The following is a 21,680-nucleotide window of genomic DNA, read 5'->3' as shown; positions in this document are numbered from 1 at the left end:
GATTGGGTCTCAACATGAATCATTATCCCCAAAGTCCCCATTTACCTCGCCTAACACCCAGCTCCAGTCCCAACTGAACTATTCTGTAAAAAAGCACAGCAGATCAGCACCACAGAGGCCACATTCCACCAGCCCATGATGCACACACTGTGCTTTCAGCTTGAGCTTCAATCCTCCACCTCCTAAAATAGGAAGAGCTCTGCTCCTTTCAGTCCAGCACCAATCCAGTCTCAGACTCTGCCTCCAAGTCTGGCACAGAGCACGAGAGGCCCAGGGGAAGGAAGAGTCAGCTCCAGGCAGCAGAGCCACTCAAAAGTGAGGGAGCTCAGCTTTTTCAAATATCATTCCCCTCTAAAGACTTAGCACCCTGGTGTGTTCCGACAGCCCTGAGGCCATCCTGGACCTTAAAGGACCTGACTCAAACCACCCAAGGCCTCAAATTGAACCAGAACTTGAACCAGACCACCACAGTACTATTCAGTCTGTGTCAGCTACAAGGCGTACAGCTATGACAGACCTAACACCATCCATATTAATATTAGGATCAAAGCCACAGGCTCGAGCCTCCAGCTGTAGCCTGCCAGGACCCAGCCTATGTTTGCCATCTTTCCCTTGAGAGTCAGATGTACACGCTGACCTGCTTCCCAGAGCCAGGCCTGGGCTGCTCATGCTGTGGCATGGTTCCTGCCCTGGGAGAAAAATATAAGGGGCTTCCTGGTCAGGACAGAAGGTTGCCTTAGAATCAAGACCTATTTTTGTGTGTGTGTTGAAACTTCTGCCCACACGGCTTATCTAGGTTCCTGAATCCTTGTCTTGTGCAGCTTACTGGGTCCTCAGGATTTTCTTGTTCATTGTTGCCTACGTGTTCTGGGACTTCATGTCATGCTTTTTACTTAAGTATGTATACATTTCTAGATCTCTGTAGACACACGACAAACATCTGCTGCAATGACAGTCTTGTCCCAACTTACCTTTCCGGTCCTGTCTCTCAATGCACTTCATCAACTCACAATCCAGTCAGACTGGACCCTCTTCCATTTATTGTACTCCCTACGCTCCACTGTCACTTCCTGCCCTGGTTTACATGATTACCCCCCCACCCCAATCTCAGTCCCTTGGAATTCTAAGCAGTCTTTAAAGTCTACCTCACAGGGGTGCCTGGGGGGCTCAGTTGGTTAAGCGACTGCCTTTGGCTCAGGTTATGATCCCAGGGTTCTGGGATCAAGCCCCACATCGGGCTTCATGCTCAGTAGGGAGTCTGCTTCTCCCTCTCCCTCTATCTGCTGCTCCCTCTGCTTGTGTTCTGTGTCAAATAAATAAATAAAAATTCTTTGAAAAATAAAAAAATAAAGTCTACCTCACAATCCACTTCTGCTTCCAAGATTATGCTCATGTTCTTGCTTTAGCCCACAAGGACCTCTCCTTCTGCACTCAGTTCTCCATTTCTGTCTCTCCTTGGGTGCACACAGCAGTCCTACCATTACCTTCTCACTGCCTATAAATTCCTTGAGAACAGGCTCTGTCCAACTTATCTTTAAGTCACTGTGGCTCTTCTCAGAGTGACACACAGAAAATGTTTAAGTGTGGGGGTTGGGGGAGGAAGAGACAGTGACCAGTTCTCTGACTGTGGGGTTTGTGTCTGCTTTCTGATTTCTGCCTGCCCATTTTCAGTCAATTGCTTTTCCTGAACTACCATCACTATGCTTACCAGGACCTCAAGGGCTTATGTTAATTCCAGACCCGCAACTCTACTCTGACCACCAGTTTTGGGGTGCAGCTGTTGTTCTAGACCTTACTCCCCGGTTGTCTCCCTTATCCTAAAAATGAAAGCTTTTTCTCACTTTTTTTCAGCCCAAGCAAAGTATCTTGTGCCACATCAACACTTACCCTCAAAATAAATAAAAAAGAAATAATGTCTCAAATTCACACACCGCTTTTGAGTTGTCCCTGCTTTTATGTACATCTGGTTTTACCTTCACAAAATGGTCCTGTGAGATAGGCGTCATGGATACCAACTGATCACGAAGTTCCATCAAAGAAACAATGAATCATTTCACGAAGTCAAATAGCAGCAGAACCAAAATGAAGTTGTTGGGTCTCCTAATTTGTGCTTCTTTTCCCCACTGAGCTTGTCTTATTAACATCTACTACTTTTCATCCTAATAGGAATCCTAATAGGGGAAAGGATGGCATTTCTTTAACAACAGGGAACATTTCAGTTGGATTTTTTAATAAAGTGAGGACAGGCATGCCTCCTTACGTTGGAGGTTTAGATTCAGTAACACCAGAAAACAAACTACGGACTTTTTTTTAACTTAAAAACTGATTCACTTCACAGATCATTTCTTTGCTTTGTTTCTAGAGTTTAGCCTAAAACCATGTCCAAAAGTCTCCACGCTATCCCCAGACAATGCTCCTCATAGGACTTCCGAATCCAAAATTCAGTGTTACAGTAACTCATTCCTCTGACTGTCTCAGAGTTTTTCCACTCAAGCCTTGCACACGGAATTAACTCAAAACTTCTGCAAGAGAAACGTCCCTTTTAGAGTTTGATTTGGCATCAGTTTCAAAGAGCTGTTTGTATATTTTAGAATATGTAGAATTTTCCTTTGATTGAAACCTCTCTTTTAACAATGGACAAGAGATGATTTCTCTTCTGAGTGATTTAAACAAAAACAAACACATCTTAGTTACATAGAGCCTTGTTCTCAAAGTGGTTTTTTTGAGAGAAATCAAACCCTACAGATTGTTAAGCATTTGGCAAAAGCCTTCAAACAGCCAAAGCCAAAGAGTGAACTTTTCCTTATTGTAGGAGATAAACAAATACTAGAGCAAATCGGGGAAGAAAAAAGAAAGAAAGAAAGAAAACTAGGACCTCCTTTCACTTTCTCCTGTGCTCGATAACACTCCCCTCTCAGTCCACACACCCACCCCTTCAGAGGGGTTTCATCCTCAGTGTTTACTTCTGGTGCTATAGTAATAAACTCACCACAAATGGACATTTCCAACATCTGTTTGTGGCTGCTCCCAGATCCCCTGTATTGCTTTAGGACATGAAGCCCTCTGTCTCCCAAGTGTAAACAGACACACCTAATTATGTATTGAGGTGTCTGAGAAGAGCTACTTGTTTTGATGACCAAAAAAAAAGAGAGACAGAGAGAGCGCGCGCGCAAGCCAGCCTGGTCTGCGCGGTGTGCTGTGGGACAAACAGTAGTCCAGTGGGAACTCCTCCTCAAACAGTGGAAGTTCTCGGCCTGACACACACCAAACCCCAGCCCTATTTTTCCCAGCCTTAGCATACAGTGTACTGAGGCTGGTCCAGATGTGGACCAAAACAGCCAATGACTGGTCAAAAGAGACGGTGCTGTCCACATCCAGGGCAAAATCTATTCCGTTTCTTCATAAGGATTTAATTTTAGGATAAAAGAGGAAGAGCAAGGGAGGAGGAGATAATTTGAGGGTAGCGTTTTTCTTTTTCTTCAGATCACAGGGGCCATGTACAGCAATAACAGAAAAAATGTCAGCACCCTACTGGAAATGTAGCAGGAGAAAACAATTCTAGAGTGTTGACTATCAGCCAGGGATGTAGGTTCTGGTCACAGCGCTGTCCCCAGCAAGCAGGACAGCCACCTGGAGTCCCTTCCCCTCTCTGACCCCCTTGTTCCCTGTCAGCAAAATGACAGGATTTAACTAAGTCGTCCCCATGGATTTCCAGCTTCAAAAATCTGATTCCATTACATGTGAGTCAACCTTGAGAATTCCAAAAATTTCTTTAAAAATTCTATTAGAAATACTGTTCCTCCATGAAAGGTGTACCTTCATTAAAAAATAGTACTACAGTTTTTTTTTTTAATGAGGCATATATGCACTGTGCATGAAATACCCAGGTTTTCTCTCCAGATATGAATGCCAATTAGAAAATCTACAATATTTTTCCACAAACTGAAAAAATGTTATTGTTAATAACCATTTGCAACAGAAGCCAAAAGAAAATGGGAACGAAACGTACCTTATACGAAAGCTTTTTACCATTAAATTGAGCAGTAAAGAAGGTTAAAATTAGCTCTAGGCTCAGACTTTCAATGGGAAATAGAATGTGAGCTATTTCTCTTTCCTTCTTGTTCTGGGTTCCTCGAATTAAGTGGTATTGATCAAAACTAGCTGAAGCTACAATAAATAATTTTACACCAACCTTTCCAACTTTTGCAGGATAGGATGTACTGTTATGCCTCACTCCAGTAGCCTTAGTTTCCCTGTTCCACATATAAAAATATGAACTTTGAGGTTCTAAGCTTTCATTAATATGTACAATTTTAATCTCTAGAATAAAATTCAGATTTATGAAAGGAGGAGATAGATTGTTTCCACTATTATTTCTGGCAGGAACTCGGTGACTTTTACTTTATTTGGGGACTCTGACCTTAATAAAGCATGAACATTGGTTATTATTAAGGATTGCTGGTGTTCTGTCCCCCACGTGTCACCTGGAAAGACCAGTGCGGTAACACTCCCTCCAAGGATGCCACCCAGCAGGCTCTGTAGCAAAGTCTGGTTCTGACAGGAGGAGACCCCTATGACCAAAGTGTAGTGAGGAAAGCACATTTGGAACAAAAAGACTCGGGGTTGGGGGTTGACGCTCCTGCTCGTTCACTGTGCGACTTAGGCCAAGTCTCTAAATGTCTCCAAGCCCTAATTTCCTACTGGCAGAATAGAGGCTATAGTGGTACCTACACTCCAATGAGCTGTCATGGAGATTAAATGAGACAGTATCTGTGAGAGTGCTTTCTGTACATTTAATATTCTTCTAGGGGTGCCTGGGTGGCTCAGTCTGTTAAGCGTTCCACTCTTGATCTCAACTCAGGTCATGATCTCAGGCTTATTGGAATAAGCCACATGCTGGGCTCCACACTCAGTGCAGAGTCTGCTTGAGATTCTCTCTCCCTCTCCCTCCATCCTTCCCTCCACTCATGCCCTCATCTCTAAAATACATAAAACTTAAAAAAAAATACTATCTAAATATTATTATTATTAATGTTAAGTTTTTACCATCACCTTTGGATTTAGTTTTGCTTTAATTCTCCCCATTTTCCTCAGCACCTGATTTGTCCTGGAATACATGGTGTTGTTTATCCTGAAGCTTTCATTTCTGCCATCAGAAAAGCCACCATCACATATGACCTGGGTGTCCTGAATCTTTTCAACTTCCTTGCTCTCTGGAGTTCCCAAATTAGAGCAGAAGAAGAAATCAAGCTTCCCCATGAGGAGGCTTCTTCCTTCCTGATACTGCCCTCAGTTTTTCTTCACATGCCCCTTGGCACCTGCCCGAGTCTCCCATCTCCTGGCTGACCCAGCCTCCAGGTCAGCATCCTCTGAGACAGCAGCCTGACCAGTGGCTGGAATCTACCTGTCACCTAGTTGCACCAGGCTGTGGGCCTCCTCATGTCCCACATGATGCTGTGGGGGAATCCACGGTCCTAACTCTCAGGGCTGATTTGTACTGATCTCTTCATTCATCCCATGTCCCTCAACACTTGCCTGTTTATTATTTGTGTTAAAGCTCACCTGCCCCATCTGTGGGTCACTGAAGAGTTTTACCTCAAGGTGGACGGCTCCAATGGGCCTTCTATATACCCTCAGTGGTCCTGCTTATTGGATTTTTATAAACTTTCAGAAATATCTGTTTCAAGCATTTAACTAGAAGTTCTACTATATATATTTTGAGATGTTATTTTTTATTAAAATGCTGTCAGGCAGACCCTTGGGCGGGGTTCACTTTGGTGAAATAGTTGTTCTCTTTCAGGCATCAGGCAACATGGTGAAGGGGAGCATGGTAGATCCCAGGTTTCTAGTCCTAAGGTCCTACTTTTATCTGGTTACTGCTTCTATGGTGATTTTCAATATTATATTGCAGTGTGGCAGCGAAAAAGTAACAGTAGGCAAGCCTTAAGGATGAGCATGATCAAGACCATCCCTCCTCTGAAGAGGAAGGGAATTAACTGCACACATTTGTACCACTGAGATTTGGAACTCCTGGCTCCTAGGAAGAAAATACCCCTCTTCCTAGAAGAGCACACTGTCCTTTGATTTTACTACTTTCACAAGTAACTTCCCCCTGCCCCGCCCCTGTGAGTGGTGTTACCTGTTGCTCCTCAACAATCTAGATTTGTCTCCTCCTTACATTGTTTCTTTAACTTCTATTCCCCATTACTGTTCTATTCTAAAGGACAAAGCCAGGGAGAAAACTAGGTTTGACAGCCCAAGAAACAGCCAACCCATTACCCAGAGTTCTAATCTGTAAAGTTTTTAGAGCCCTGGGAATCATTCTACCTTTCCCATCCTAGGAGAGGATGATACCCTTTGAATTGTATCTCATTTTGAGTCCTTTGGGTTTCTAAAACTCCAAACAAATCCATCAAAAAAATTTTAAGTAGATTAGGTCACTGCTCCCAAGATACTGATTTTACTGTTTTCCTTCTTTTCTTTAAAAATGGTTAATACCGGTTTGTAGCATGCATACTTCTGCACCTTGGGATGCCAGAAAGAAGAGGAGCTTTTGCCCATGGAGAGTAGGACTTTTGTTACTTTTCAAATAGGAAATGTTAAGAACAACTCGTATCTTTACAAAGTCTTCAAGCTAATTTCAAGAGCCACTAACTGAAGGTTGGTGGGGGGAGGTGGTGGAGGAGGTCTCTTTAAGGTACAGGGTATGGAAAGAACCTGAGAAAGCAGTGATAGCTGACTACACACTTAGACTAATCATCTCAGCTGTTCAAACTTCCTCCTTGACCCTTAGTTTCTGCTTACGAAATCTGACTTAGAACAAGTTCTTCCTCCCTTATCAATTTAAGTTCTTTCCAATTTCAGATATGCCCCCATTTCTCAGTCCTCTGGGATGAAGCTGTTCTGGATGGTTCCTCCACTCACAGAGAGGACAAGTAACGGGGCCTCATCTAGCTTCACTTGGCTCAAATGCAAAATAGAGGCATGCAAGCCTGAGGCTAACCCCTTGCTCAGGGGTCTCCTCACCTCAGGGCTGTTGGACGTTCTTCCCCGGGTGAGCATATGCAGAGTCAGCCAGCTCACGCCAGTGTGGCCATGTTCATGTCACCCCAGCTTAAAAGCAGTAAACAGAATTAGAGTATCTAAAGGCTACAAGAGACCTAAAAATGTGCCACCAATAGTTGAAGAGGCTGAGGAGAACACGCAATGTGCGTCAGTCTCCCAAATTAATCTCCTCATTGTGCTTCACTGCCCTGAAATCTGTCTTTGCGCGGTGCCAAGGAAGGGGAGCTCCTGGAAATAATCAGATTAATGTGTCAATGAAAACTACCAAACTGAGCACTTCAGCTCTTACAATGGATTTCCGGCCTGAATTTTCCAGGTTGCTAGTTCCACATTCACCCAATCAATCAAGCGATTCCTGAATTACTGCTGCACTCTGGGATGTGTAAACAATGTCCAAAGGTTAACTAACATTTTAGAAGATGTACTATTATTCTTTTTCAAGTAGACTAACAACTGAGGGAAAGCACTGCTAAGACATTTTGACATCCAACTCCCGTCCCATGCATCTCCATCCCCATGACTTCCAGGCAAGCATGAGCCCCTGTCCTCTCAGACACACTCTCGCTTGCTCCCTCATCCTCTTCCACAATTCACCCTCGAACAGCCAGAGTGACCTTCTGAATTAGAAATCCATTTATGTCAGGACCCTGCTTGAAATCTGTCCATGGCTTCTCACTGTGAGGACCAGCAAACCCAAACTTTGGCTCCTGACAGGCAGAGGCTCCAGGGGACCTGAAGCTCTAGCCACCAGGCATTCTTCTTCCCACCCCAGGGCCCTTGCACCTGCCTTCCCCACTGCCTGCAATGAGCAGCACAGGGCTGACTCCTTCTTGTAAATGTAGAGCTCAGCTTCCTCATAACATTGCTCCATTTTGCTTTCTTCACAGTACATTCCCCTAGATAATACTTTCTCATTTTCACTTGCCGGCCCTTCCCCAGTAATCGCTACCATTTATTACTAGGCATTATTCTAAGAGCCTTACATACTTTATCCTTTCATTCTTATAACCACCTATTGAGGTTGGTGGTATTATTATTATTATTAACCCATTTCACAGATAAAAGAAATTGCTGTGCAGACAAGCTCAGTAATATTCCCAAGATCACACAGCAAGTAAGTAAAAAAGCCTGGATTTAAACCCAGGGAGTCTGGCTCCAAAGCCTAAGTGTTTAATCACCATATCACATGTCAGGGGAAAAAAGCCCCCTGAGTTTTTCTGTCTTACTCATCACTGTATCTCCAATGACTAGAACAGTCTCAATAAATAAGTAAATTTAATGTCCACAGTAATTTGTATTAATGAAGATTTTTATCATGTACTCATAAAATACTATGATTTGCAATGAGCTCCTCCTGGGTGGTTCAGTAGGTGAAGCACCTGCCTTCAGCTCAGGTCATGATCCGGGTCCTGGGACCCAGTCCCACATCGGGCTCCCTGCTCAGCGGGGAGTCTGCTTCTCCCTCTCCCTCTGCCCCTGCTTGTGCTCACTCTCAGTCTCTCTGACGAATAAATAAATAAAATCTCTTTAAAAAATACTATGATAGCAATGTTTCACACTAAAAGGAACTTTGTTATAATTCTAATAATATTTTCCCTAAATATATACTTTCTTTAATATAGGTAATCTGGTCCTCTGACCTCATTTATTCTATTATTAATAAAATTCACCTATTCTTTTGTTTTCATAATCTTTAACTTACAAGATTCTCTAGTAAGATAAATTACACTTCATTATAACCATTCTCAGGGAAAGAGAGTGTAAAATAGTTAAGTTACATAAAACCATGCAAAGTATGTAAAATATCAATAAAGTAAAGTTTTTTGATGTTAATAAAGCTGTGGTTTCAAAACCTGTCTACAGACTCAGACACACATGCACATATACAAGGCTTCACCTTGAACAGAAGTCAGTTATGGTCAAGGGTCAAGGTCTGAATATATAGTTCTTTGGCAGTAATTAACCTGATCCCAGACTGCTCCTCATCAGAATCAATGGAGGCACAAGACAAAGCTTTTCTTAGCATCTATGGTAGTTCTTCCTAAGAATTCAGTTCATAAGTCAAATACTACATTAGCCTTTATTGTTATTATGGGTGGTGGTATTTAGATTTCTGATGTGCTGACTGCTAAATGTTTCTGAGAGAAAACCTAACCATGCAGGTCTTATTTCAGAATCCTAGACATTCAGAATGATGGGCCTTGGGGAATATCTAGCCCAACTAACTTATTTTGTACATAAGGAAACTAAGGCCCATAGAGGTTAAGCAAGCTGCTCAAAAACTCGGAGGCTCATCTAAAAATAGATCTCAGGTTCCTCAATTCCCAGCCAAGTGCTATTTCCACACACTGCCAGGGAGGCTGGGAGTGTTAATCACCATGCTGCATGCCTGGACCTTGGAAGGAACACTTTTCTAATAAACCAACACAATACAATTTTATTGAGCAACTGCTATTTTATCGGGATTATGTTCAGTCCCCTTTGGGGATGCATGTCCCAATTTAAAAGCTTCAATCATTTGCTCAATTAAACGGATCATCTGAGGTTTTAATAACCCTTCAAAGGTCAACACAACTATATTAGTTAATCCAACAATCATCACTTGAACATCAATGATCTAAATGCACCATTTGGGACAGAGATTGCTAAAATGGATTAGAAAACAGGACCCAACTGTATGTTATATACAGGAAACCCACTTTAAATATAAATGTACACAGAGATCACATAAAGCAACAAGAACTCGCATTCACTGCTGGTTGGAATGCAACATGGTACAGCCACTTTGGGAAAACAGTTTGGCAGTTTCTCCCAAAAGTAAATATACTCTTACCATGTGATCCAGCAATTGCACTCTTTGGCATTTACTCAAAGAAACTGAAAAGTTATGTCCACATAAAACGTACACACAGCTGTGCATATGTTATAAGGTACTTACACTATCCATGAAGTGCTACGGTGTTATTGAAGTAGACTTGGGAGTAGTGGTAACTGTGTATTGCAAACTTGGGGTCACCATTAAAAGAGGGTAGAAAGAGAAGTATAACTGAAGAATGGATGGAAAATGGACCCATATGAAACATTCAACAAAAACCATGAAAGGCAGAAAAAGAGTGGAAGACAAAAAAAAAAAAAAAATGGAAGATCAAGAACACGGGCAATAAAAAAAAAAGTAACAAATATGGTAGACATTAATCCAACTAGATCAATAACCACTTTGAATGTCAATGGTCTAAATGTACCAGTTAAAAGACGGAGATCATCAGAGTGGACCAAAAACCAAGACCCAACAAATTCTTCAAAGGTACTGTACCTGTGACACCTGACCACTCTGAGGTCAAAAACAAAACAAAACAAAACAACCCCACAAAACCCTGAACTTTCTCTGTGAACTGTCCAGAGGGCCAAACTCTTTCCTTTTGGGGATCTTTAAGGTCAACTCACAACTATACCCTTAAGCAATACTGAGAATGTATCATTTTCCTCAGGTGTAGTTGGCGAGCTTCTGGGTTTGTTTTTTTCCTTTTTTAATGATGAGTACACCACATCACTATTCTCAGACTTTTTCCTCTTTTCCAAGCCTGTTTTTATTTCCTTGGCGGTTTTTATTTATAAAGGGTTCTTCTTAATTAGGTATGGATTTATGGTGACCACATCAATGGGTTTATTGATTTATCATGAGTCACTGCTCTCCTTGGCCCAGGGTGGAGTGTTTATAACCATCATTATATTTGTTATTATTATTCCATTAACTATAGTATTATTACTAATTACAACAGAAAGCTGGAACGGTGACCATTTTGATTAGCAAGAGAGTGATGAACTCTGGATATAGGAACATCAGTCTTATTCCAGTTTACCATGCTAGACTGCTTTTCTAAGTTTATCACTTAAGGCCAAAATCTCTCTGAAAAAGGTGACGACTTCCTGCTTAAGAAATCCTCTCAGATATTCAGGACACTGGTGCCTGAGCCGTATTTCATTTATGAGACTCATGAATTTGAGATGTGTGAATTTCTGGAGCATCACGTAAAAAAAAAAAAAAATTAGATGGTAGTGTAGTCAAATGGGGTCCTAGATTTGTCTCAAACCAAGTCTCTCAAATTCTCACCCAATTTAATAATATATGCCTTCGTGGTCATTTTTTAAGAAAACAAACAAAAAAGAAGTCTGAAAGGGCTTTGAACTGTTCGAAATAAAATATTGTCTAAAAATGACTTTGAATAATTCAAATTAAAGGGCTGTCATTTGCATTTTATCATATGGATTTTAGTTATATGGAAGTTTTTTATTTGTTTAATTACTTCTTTCAACTATATCTTTTTAAGTTTCCCCTTATAACTATTTCTACATGTTAACAAATCTAAAAACAAACTTAAAATAATCATGCAGTGTCTCCTTCCCTCTTTCTAGCAGCAGTGATCACTTAATATTTCCTGAGAAATCAATGCTCATTGAAGTAACAAAATAATACAAAGACATGAAGAGTTTCAATGGTTCCTATTTTTCCAGAAAAAAGTTCAAGTAGAAGCTTGGCTGATACTTACTATCATGACAAATAATAAACCTGTCAAGAATATTTATATGTATATTCATCCTAAGTATAGTGAACAGGTGAGTACATACATATGTGCATATGAATATGTAATGGAATAGAGTTAACAGTGTTGCTTGACTTCAAAAGAGAAAGTAAAAAATTCTATCATATAAACACACACTAGGACCGTATTTGTGGCTATGAATAAAACATTAAAGTAAATGACAATTGTCATTGGTCTCCTCCAGCCCCACTTCTAGATTTATTAGCAATTCCTAGCAACAGATACAGCATAAGGGATCTGTCCTATTGGACAAACCTTTCTGCATTGGGCAGGTACTTCCATGAGCATCTACACACAGAGCATAAAATAAGGACTCACAGAGAGACCTCAAAGCGTACTTAGCAGGCCATGTCCTTGACCTAAGGGAACTTTCAATCTAGCTGGGAAAAGACAAGATTTTCTCTATGTTCTTGTCCTGTCTTAAGCAACCACACAGGCCAACAAGTGGAATTTTTTTTTTCCAACTGAAAACGTAATTGACATTTTAGTACTCAGAGTAAAAGTATAATCTAGTAGAGTAGAAGTGATTTTTCTTTTTTTTAATTTCCTAAAGAGAAGGTTTTAAGTTGCTTGGGCACTGGGGCAAAGAAGTAACCTTCCACTAACATCCTGAGCATTTTTTGCGCATTCGGGTTTCTACCTGAGCCGGCGTCACGGTGTCACTAGGTCCTATTTGCATGTGTCAGCTCCTAAATAAGACTGAAAGCTTCCTGAAGGTTCAGATGATGTCTTTGATTTTGTTTTTTGTTTGTTGGCTGCCTAAGCATGTTACTATTATGTACAAAGGATTTGCTGAGCTGACTTGAGATGACTGAACTCAACTGAAGAAAGACATCCTAGGTAGGAAGGAATGCCAAGAGGCTACTACTACATTGGATGAAGTGATTAAAATAAAAAAATTCTTGACAGGCAGGAACTATTACTTGAATTAAATAAGATAAAAACCAAACAGGAATAACTGTAAATTATCCTATTGGATCTGAACAAATAACTGTCAAAGTTAAAAAAAAAAAAAAAAGAAAGAAAGAAAGAAAAGAGAGGGAGTAATGCGGCTTGCCGGAAAATGGCAAACATGAGGGGACAGAGTGTAGTATGGTCGCCAAAGCATGAAGGCCAAGTTAGCCTAGGCTAACAGAGGCCAAGAGTAAGGAAATTTGGTTCTGGGTGCCAGGCATGAAGTGGGACACTGACAAAGCCTGATGTGCCCAGAAACCACAGACCTGGACAGTAACAGGAAACCCCTATCATACCGCAAGGGCGGGGAAGAGTGGAAGAACAGGAGAAATCCGGTCTGGAGAAGGTAAGACTTTGTCAAAAATGTTGTCAAAACCAGATCTTTTGCCTTGTTTTAGAGAAGTAGTTTTGCTTCAATTTACAGCTTAGTTAATATAATTTCTATTATTTTCTCAAAAAAGACTTTGACACTTTATTACATGATGGCTATAATTAATGTCAGACTCTAAATTAGAAATCAAAAATTCTATTTGATCATTTGGTTTCAAGCTGGAACTAAAGTATGTTTTGGCATTATTACCAACTGTTAGCAGCAAGTTCTGGAAACAGATGCAGTCTTGCTATGTGTTCTAAATATGAAACACATTGCAGAAAGGCTTGGAGATAAAAATATATGCTGCTTATGCACACTCACACTGTGCTATTTCCTGTCCTTATCAGCAATAAAAAGTTCCTCTTGTTTTGTCCCTTCTTTGTTGTTCCAGGTGAACAAAATCTTCTTTCTTCTTTCCCCTGTCTTCTTCCCTTATGTCTTCTACATGCCTATCTTCCTGTACTTTTCTATCACCTTTGCCACTAATAATTTGTTTCCTTCAAGATTTACTGAGCACATACTATGTGCCCAAAACTGTGCTTTGTTGTAACGTTTCCAAGTATGTACAACACAGTCACCATGCTTGAGCGGCTCACCTCCTGTAGAAGGCGGAAGGCATGTGAGCAAACGATGATACTAAAGGAAGTTATGTATCACGTTATAAGTGTGTCCAAAGCCAGATATGAGAAATGGATGGGTGTAGGCAGAGGAATAAACTCTGAGGAAAGTGGTGGTTGGGGAAGGGATTCCTTTGGGGAAAGAGGTGGCTGAGAAAGATGAACAGGGCCCTGGCCAGCAGCGTGGAGGAGAGAGCTGGAGGCCTGCGTGGAAGTGGGAAACTGGCGCAGCTTACATAAGGAATGCCAGGCATTCTTAGAGGAAAGGACCATCCTTTACCTAGGAGAACAGCGAAGTCGCCAGATAAGTGGGTTGTTATTTTTATCTGGGTCTGTTCTGTACTTGAATTGATTAAGAATCATCACCACAATGTAAATTTAATACGCAGTCAATGGAAAAAGCTAAAGAAAAATCTTCATTAAGAAATGGACCAAAGGTACAGAAAATCATAATCTGGACCATTTGGGGACAACTGCTATGACAGCAGAAGTGTTTCCCCAGGAAGGAATGCAGCAACGCTTTCTGAAAAAGAAGCACCACTGACAAAGTCAATGACAAGAGGAAATGGGGTGGGGGTATTCCCAGGAGGAGGGAGAGCAGCCTTGATGTTTTAAAAAACAGACTTAACATCCTTACAATAGAATACTATCCAGTGGTAAATGAAAGCAAGCTCTCGAGTCATGGGAAGATAGAGAGAGAGGGGCCTTAAATGCACATGGCAAAGTAAGAGAAAGAAGCCAGTCTGAAAAGGCTACAGATTGTATGATTCCAATTATACAATGTTCTGAAAAAGACAGAACTATCAAGGCAGGTAAAAGATCACAGCCAGGGGCTGTGGGGGCTGGTGGGGAGGGATAGTCAGGTGGAGCCCAGGGTGATATTAGGGCAATGAAATTATTCTGAAGGACTCTGTGGTGGTAGATACATGGCGTTATATATTTGACAAAACCCAAAGAAGCACAACACTGAGAGCGAACTCGAACTCAACTCGCTAACATCAACTATGGTCTTTAGTTAAGAATAATGTATCAATATTGGCACATCATTCATAACAAACTCACCACACAAATGCAAGCTGTGAATAACAAGACAAAATGGCGGGAGTTGGGGGGGCAAATTGGGGTTAGGGGATAGATCTCAGCTCTACTTTATGCTCAATTTTTCTGTAAATCTAAAACTGCTCTAGAAAGTTTTAAATAAAACTGCTCTAAAAAATAAAGTATCAATTTAAATACATGTATACATAAAACAGTATGTTTCTACCATTTTGAAGCTCACAATACAACTTACTTTCTGCACTGGTTTTTATCAGGTAAGACAAGCTTTCTTTGCTAGAAGTCCTAAGAACAACAAATCCCTGGGAAGACATCATTCACTCCTTGCACAAAATTCTGAGACACATGGATGGGCAATTCTGAGTAATCTGTTCACCCAGGCCAGCAGAGGCCCAAGGAATTAACTGACATGTCTGAGAACAGCACAAAGAATCTTCAGTGACAATGAAACCAAAACTCAGGGGTTCCCTCAGTCACATTGCCTTTACCCTTTCCTCGAATCCCAGGGAACCCCAGAAGTCACCGTGTCATTAAAGAATTAACTTTAATACTTTAAGTGAAGTGAGGTTCAAGCTTGCAAGCTTTCTCCTATGAAGAGAAAGGGACTGCGGCAAATCTTTCAGTAAAATCCGTAGCCATGTCTTTGCCATCCCTGCATAGGCACGAGCCCCTTCATTTCTACATCTTTTCCTCATGTGTGTGTGGTTGCACATGGACCAAAAACCAGTCCTCACGAAAACAACTGACAAGAACCATGTGTGGAGTCAGAGTCAGGCCATGTACGCAGGCTTCATGGGGAACTTCCGTACCTCCGTCTAACTACAAGTAACAGCAAATACCATATAACCCAGTTCCCTCAGTTCTTTGAGCAGGCCCAACTAACCCGACTGATCGGGACGGAGTGGAAACCACTTCTTAGGTCCTCAGCACCCAGCGCTCAGAACTCTCTGTAAACTGAGGTCCCAGGATGCCCTGAACCTGCCCCTCCCCGCAGCAAGAAGATAAAAACCTCAACTGCCCGCGTCATTAAGAGAGTCTACCTTCAGAGAAAGCAAGATGAATTCCCACTTCTAGAAAGCAAAATAACCCAACCAATCGCTGTCGATAACACAGAGAAGAATACTGAACAACATTCCACTGGTAACACAGGGCTTGCCTTTGTTTAGGGTCTATTAAATTTAATAACTTCCCCCTCTGTGGCTTTAAACAGAGAACTTCTTCAAAATAAGAGTGGCTCCTATTAAACTTAATTACTTGCCCGTGGCTGCCGTGGCTGAGATGTGTCTACCCGACAGGTGGCTCTTAATAAAGAAATGGTTCTGTAGTAAAAAAAAAGTAGATGTTCTAGTGTTTTATTATCGTTGCTTTAACTTTCTGGTTTATTAGTATTAATTGCTGGAGTTTTCCTTTTAACCTCTCTTAAGGCGTCACTCCCTCCTGTGAGTTAAGAGTGGCCCAGTGAAAATAAATGTGCACATATACTTGGCACATTACTGAAGCTGTTGGTTTCAAAATCGGACTCGGGGGACTTGACAGAAACTCGGTTATAAGGGACATTTAAAGATGAAGTGAAGCAAACACTGCCCCATTTGAAATCACACAAAACATCCCCCCCTAATCGGCCCTGAATGATCAAATGGGGTTTTTCCACTGGCAATTTCTCGATTTTGTGGTAGTAATAAAATAATTTTTAGTAACTTTATTTACTAGACTAATGCCAATTCTGCTGACCTTTGGAAATATTATAGTTTAGCGACTAAGAGTCATAAAAACAGAGACATCTTGACTAGTCCTGCGCAGTTGATTAAGTGGAATTTTTTGATATTTAAATATTTTGAAAGAAGAAAATCAAGACCATTTGCTGAAACAAACAAACAAAAATAATATGTAACCTTCAAAAAGAGTACAGTTCCTAACTCTGTCTTGTGTAAGAAAAAAAAAAAATCATGCACACAACCTGCATGGGCCTCTCCCAGAGTAACAGAGGCGGACAACACGTATGATCCTACCCTGCGTCTCTAATTCACGTATCTTAACACTCTAAGAGACCCCTCGAAAGCATCAGAGAGGTCCATGGGCACAACAACCAAGACCACAGAAAAATGCTTGTATGAGTCCCTTCCACTTCACTTATGCCAAAGAGTGGGACAGACTTAGGTCAACCTAAGCTGCTTCACTCGGCTGGGTGGGGCAGGAGAGGAGTTATCAGCAGGGAGTAAACTTACAGAGGGTCTCCTTCCAGAGACCAGCGACAGATAGCTCCTACGCTACGCTAACCCACAAGTCAAAGAAACAGTTGTGTCTCTTTTCATATCGGATAATTACATAAAATACATTTTGAAAGTCTGTAATTATTTACTTACATAGTATTTTGTAATGGCCTGCAGAAAAGTAATTACCATCTTTGTGCCAAGCCTCACAAGTGCTTTGAACATCAAAGATGCCAGGGGTGATAAAATTATGACAATGATAAAGACACACAATGGTTTGGGTTGTTTGTGGGCTTACTGTCCTTGCCTTGCCACACCCTGCTCTTTGACAGAATCAGCGAGAAACAATTTTGGCAACCTCTGTAGAGTGAATATTCTTTTTATTAAATGAGATAATGAATAAATATCCCTCAAGGGTGGAGGATGCTGCTTCAATACTGATTGTAAGGTGATAAGGCCATGCTTGTCATTGTGAGTATGGGAGGGGAAGGGAACCAACCCGGTGGGCCTCCTCCTGCCCTCCAATGTCTCCATACTAGTTTCTGATAAGAAGCGTTTGAGTTTTCTCATTCTGCTGAATAGGAACTAAACTCATTACAATAAGGGAAGCCCTACTGATCAATTACACGACAGTAATTTATTGTTTGGTCATGAACCCATGACTGCTGCTATTGTTTTTGTTACAATATTGAAGGCTATTCAAGGTTAGGGAAATATTTCCTGAATTTTTGTTTTGTGCTCGTGGTGGTAAAGGAGGGACTGCAGGTAACGTACCTGTATCATCTTATTCTCTCTATACCTTGCCTTCATGAGGGCCACGGCAGGGACAACACAATATAGCATCCATCACTGTCATTATCGTAATTCATTAAGGTCTAGCATTTGTAGCTACACATGAAAAATTACTCGGGGCAGGGGTGGGGAGTGGGGGAGATACCCGAAAAGGAAGTTGTAAAATCAGAATCTCTGAAGATCTTCAAGTATATTAAATGATGCTCTTCCTTTGGAATGGTCTTTTAGGATGAAATGGAATTTCCTTAGGAACGGTACTTCCTGAAAGATCTTTCTGGTTGCTCTTATTTCTACGATCCCTTGGAAAAGAACATGATCATGCTATTCTTCCAACATTGTAATGAAATAGTTATTTTCTCCTAGTATGTTATTGACCATTTGTGAATGACTTCCACCTGCTTTTAGCACTGCACACATCATTTTGAGTCTGTACAGTAATGACAGCAAACACTGAGGACTTCCACGGGCTAGGCACTGTGCACATTGCCTTATGAATGCCATCTGAGGAGCCACTCACCTAAATATTTAAATTTTTGTTTGTTTGCTTTACCTCTGCTCTGTGGTGGATCCATTTTACAAAGCAAATAATCCCCTTTAAGAGTTCAGATTTTTATCTGCTTGGCTCATTTAAGCTAGTGCTTGCTTGCATATTATATACAGATAAGCAATTATTACAAAACAACTTGTGCTTCATACTATCAGCAGCACTCTGCGGAGCACATAGCGTGTGTGCAGTGTGTGGCAGTACTTTATATAAAGCATCCCACGGTCCCTCACAGTAACTCTAGGAGATTAATATTATGTCTCTATTTTACAAATAAGAGAGCTAAGTTTCGGAGAAGTAAGGAACTTGCCCACCAGGTACATGAGCTGGGACTCAAAACCTGGGTCTGAACCTTCAGTCCTACCATGCAAGTAAGGACTTCTTTCTCACCCATGAGCCTCTGTGGGTATTTCTGTGCTCCTTCATATAAGGAGATGAGAACTGAGCACGAACTGCTCTGAAAAGCATCTCAAAAAGGGAATACAGGACTGCCTAGAGATGGAGAAGAAGTTTAATATTTTAGCTGCCCATCTTATGGAGAGAAAGCATCCTAGACCTTAGGCTTTAGATCTCGGGGGGAATAAGACAGAAAATATGCAATGTGGCACCTTAAAACCCAGGAGACAAACTCTATTCTTGGGATGTTCCCTGGACCGGCCCCCAGGGAAGCAAAAGCGGCACTCCCTTGGGCCAAGGTGACTTGGTCCCCAAGCCCACCAGGCAGCACTCTGGGGTAAGGGCATAGCCCCATGCCCAAGAGCAAGGTCAGGTAAATCAGGGCTCCTCCAGTTCCCTGACAGTCCCCATCTAGTTCTTTCTTCCTGTTTCCCAACATGCTGACAAGAGGGATTTTCTGTTCTCCTCCCTCTAATGTTTACACAGAACCTCCCACCCTGGCACCATGTTTACTTGGCCAGGAATGACTCAGAGAAATGTTTGGGGTAGGAGGAAAAAACTGGACGAAACTCAGTTTTAAACTAGTTTAGAGCAGAGGCTCATTCGTACCCTTGGCTTCCGATCAATCTATGGCTGGGTAATTCACCTGCTTCTGCTCCTACTGCCTCTCCTGTGAAACGGAAAGAGTTGTGTGGTGCTGGCTTCTGGAAAGGTTTTAAATAAGCCTCAGTCAGTGGACTCAAAGCAATCTCGTGATCCCATATGACACATATAAATGGTGAACAACAGCGACTCCGCATTTACACGGCGTGTTTTCAGTGTTCTTTCCCCTGGTTTTCCCACTCAATCTTCTGAGAATGCACCTGGGTGAGGAACCTCTGTAGAACAGTGTCCCCTGAAGCTGCAATCACTTCCTGAGGTTCTGTCCTCTAGGTACAGCCAGAGGAAAACAGCCAAATCTGCTTCAGCCACAGAGGGTTGGACAGACAGAAGCCCCAGAGGACCCTAAACAGAAGCAAGTTTGCGCCAATCTGTCCTGGCCAAGCGTCGTTTTGGCCCTATGTGAAACAAAACAGACTCGGCAGAAAATACAGGAGCGACCAGAACTCATTGAACACCGTCCAGCCCCGTGCCTCGGATCCCACAGCGGCCCTCATTCTCCCCCTCTGCCTCACTCATCCCTTCCCATGTCTTTAACCGATGTTTGCCTAAAGGAGGCAGTAATTCCGTCAAGGGAAGTGATAACTAAAATTTAATACTCTGCGCAATTCCCCAAGAAATACCATGTGATTCATAAAAATCGTAATAGCCGTCATAATGAAAAGGGGTCAAAGGGGTAACATGGTTTTCCAAAGAATCTTGTGGTTCTCCCTCCACCCCTCTTCTTACCCTACTCACCCCTGCGGGAGTCCATCTGCTGTAGAAAATGTGAAGGCACTAGGACCAGAGAGCCCTTTCCTGCCATTCGCTTGAGAAACAAAGCCTTCCCTCCTCCCAAGTGGAAAGAAATAAAGGAGTCTGAGCTAATCAAAACCTGCAAGCCTCCTGGTGGAGTTTCAGCTTGTCAGTGATGCAACTCAGCGGAGTGAGTAGCGGCTTCGAGCTTTGCAGAAAATGACAGAGGGAGAGAAACAGAGACAGAAACACAAAGAGAAAGAAAGAGAGGCATTAAGCTGGCCAGGAGTCAAACAGGTGCACGGAGCGCGACCGCTGAGCAGAGTGTCTGACACGGAGGATCCAACTGTGTGTGCCTCAGTGGGTCTACTTTCTGTGTGGGGGACCGTGCTCGGGTCTGCGCGTCAGGGCTGTCCTGAGATGCACGGAGAGATTTTTTTTTCTTATTCACAGGACTCATACGGTTGGCCAAGAGCCTCTAACTCTTCTCTAATTGCCAGCGTGAAGGCTGTGTACACTTTCGGGCTCTCTACCATGAATTCTCTCGTGATAGCAAGAGAAGGCCAGAACGTGCGCCTCGTGTACTTCCACCATGAGCCACAGATCTCTGCGGTGCCTCTGGAATAATGGATGTGTGAGCTCTGCGGCTGCCAGGCTGAGAGAGTCTGCGGCTGCTGGATGGTTCGTGCACAGGCAGCGACGTCAGTCTGGGTCAGGCTCCGGGGCCACACATGGCCTCTTAAGACTCTTCCAGGCCTGGCCATACTTCAAATCACTAGCTTCTGCTAAGGATCTTAAGTTTGCTGGGGTCCTGTCTCAGAACAAGCCAGCTTGGACTTCAGGGGGTTAAGAGGCTCTAGAGATGGAAGGCTGAGCCATCGGTCTGTAAGCTGGCTTACAGGCGGATGTTGAGAAGGAAAGGAATGCAAGCAGAGGAAGGCCGGGCGTTAGACCTTCAGGAGAAGGCCCCAGTTGAGACGGTGCCCACCAAAGGGGCCACAAGTCAGCAGGGCTAATGCTGGGTGGCATTCAATGTCATTTTAAGAAAATGATGCCAGCTCTGGTTGGTGTTTAGTCTTTTAACTTAAAATGTTCAAGGACTTGATAACCCCGTTATTCAGAGGACCCGGTTTGCCAGCTGTCATACCGTGGCCCACACGCCTCTCATAGAGAGTTCCTGTGAGCCTCGGCCCGGCCTACAACCCCAGCCCCACCCCTGCACAGGAGTGGGTTTATAGTTAAAGTGTGGTCTTTACCTGAAATGCGCCTGGGCACGTCGGTGATGGCAGGAAGCCCCGTGCCCCGTGTAGAAGACAGCGGGGTGGTGGAGTGGATGGACGGGGACGTCATCTGGCTCAGGTAGGAGGGATAAGACTGGTCATAGGACCACGGCGGGGAAGACTGTGCCTGTCTGGGGTCTGGGAAAAGAAGAAACATCTTTAGTGTACTGGCCACTGTGGACTTCGAACATGCAACCCCAAAGTGAGAAAGGAGAAAGCAAGAGTAAAATGACACTCTATAAGGAAGTGTTTATTTCCTTTGACCCTAGCCTTTCAGGCCCTGTGTGGCACACAACTTTCTAGTTTCAGAGTGACAAAATGGATCATGCACAACGACTATTTCTCTCTCACACATTAAGTATTTCTATTTGGAAAGTCTAATGGACATTTAAAAAAA

General features: G+C 42.5%; 1 protein-coding gene across 7 annotated transcripts in view; it reads right to left on the bottom strand.

Annotated features, from left to right (window-relative positions):
- Positions 1 to 21,680, bottom strand: part of RUNX2 (RUNX family transcription factor 2) — a 224,174-nt gene that overhangs the window by 116,797 nt on the left and 85,697 nt on the right. For 6 of the 7 annotated variants that reach the window (XM_045071042.1, XM_045071039.1, XM_045071046.1 and 3 more), the window contains one exon: positions 21,260 to 21,421. In XM_045071042.1, coding sequence (XP_044926977.1) covers positions 21,260 to 21,421 — 162 coding nt within the window. Of the gene's footprint in view, positions 1 to 20,142; positions 20,212 to 21,259; positions 21,422 to 21,680 lie in introns of all 7 variants that reach the window. The other variant, XM_045071044.1, reaches the window with a different exon arrangement.

The sequence above is a fragment of the Mustela putorius genome, unplaced genomic scaffold, assembly GCF_011764305.1.
Source record: "Mustela putorius furo isolate JIRA1106 unplaced genomic scaffold, ASM1176430v1.1 tig00003983_pilon_pilon_pilon, whole genome shotgun sequence".
Classification (NCBI taxonomy): Eukaryota; Metazoa; Chordata; class Mammalia; order Carnivora; family Mustelidae; genus Mustela; species Mustela putorius.
The sequence above is the reverse complement of the archived record's forward strand: the minus strand, read 5'-3'. Positions and strand labels throughout refer to the sequence as shown.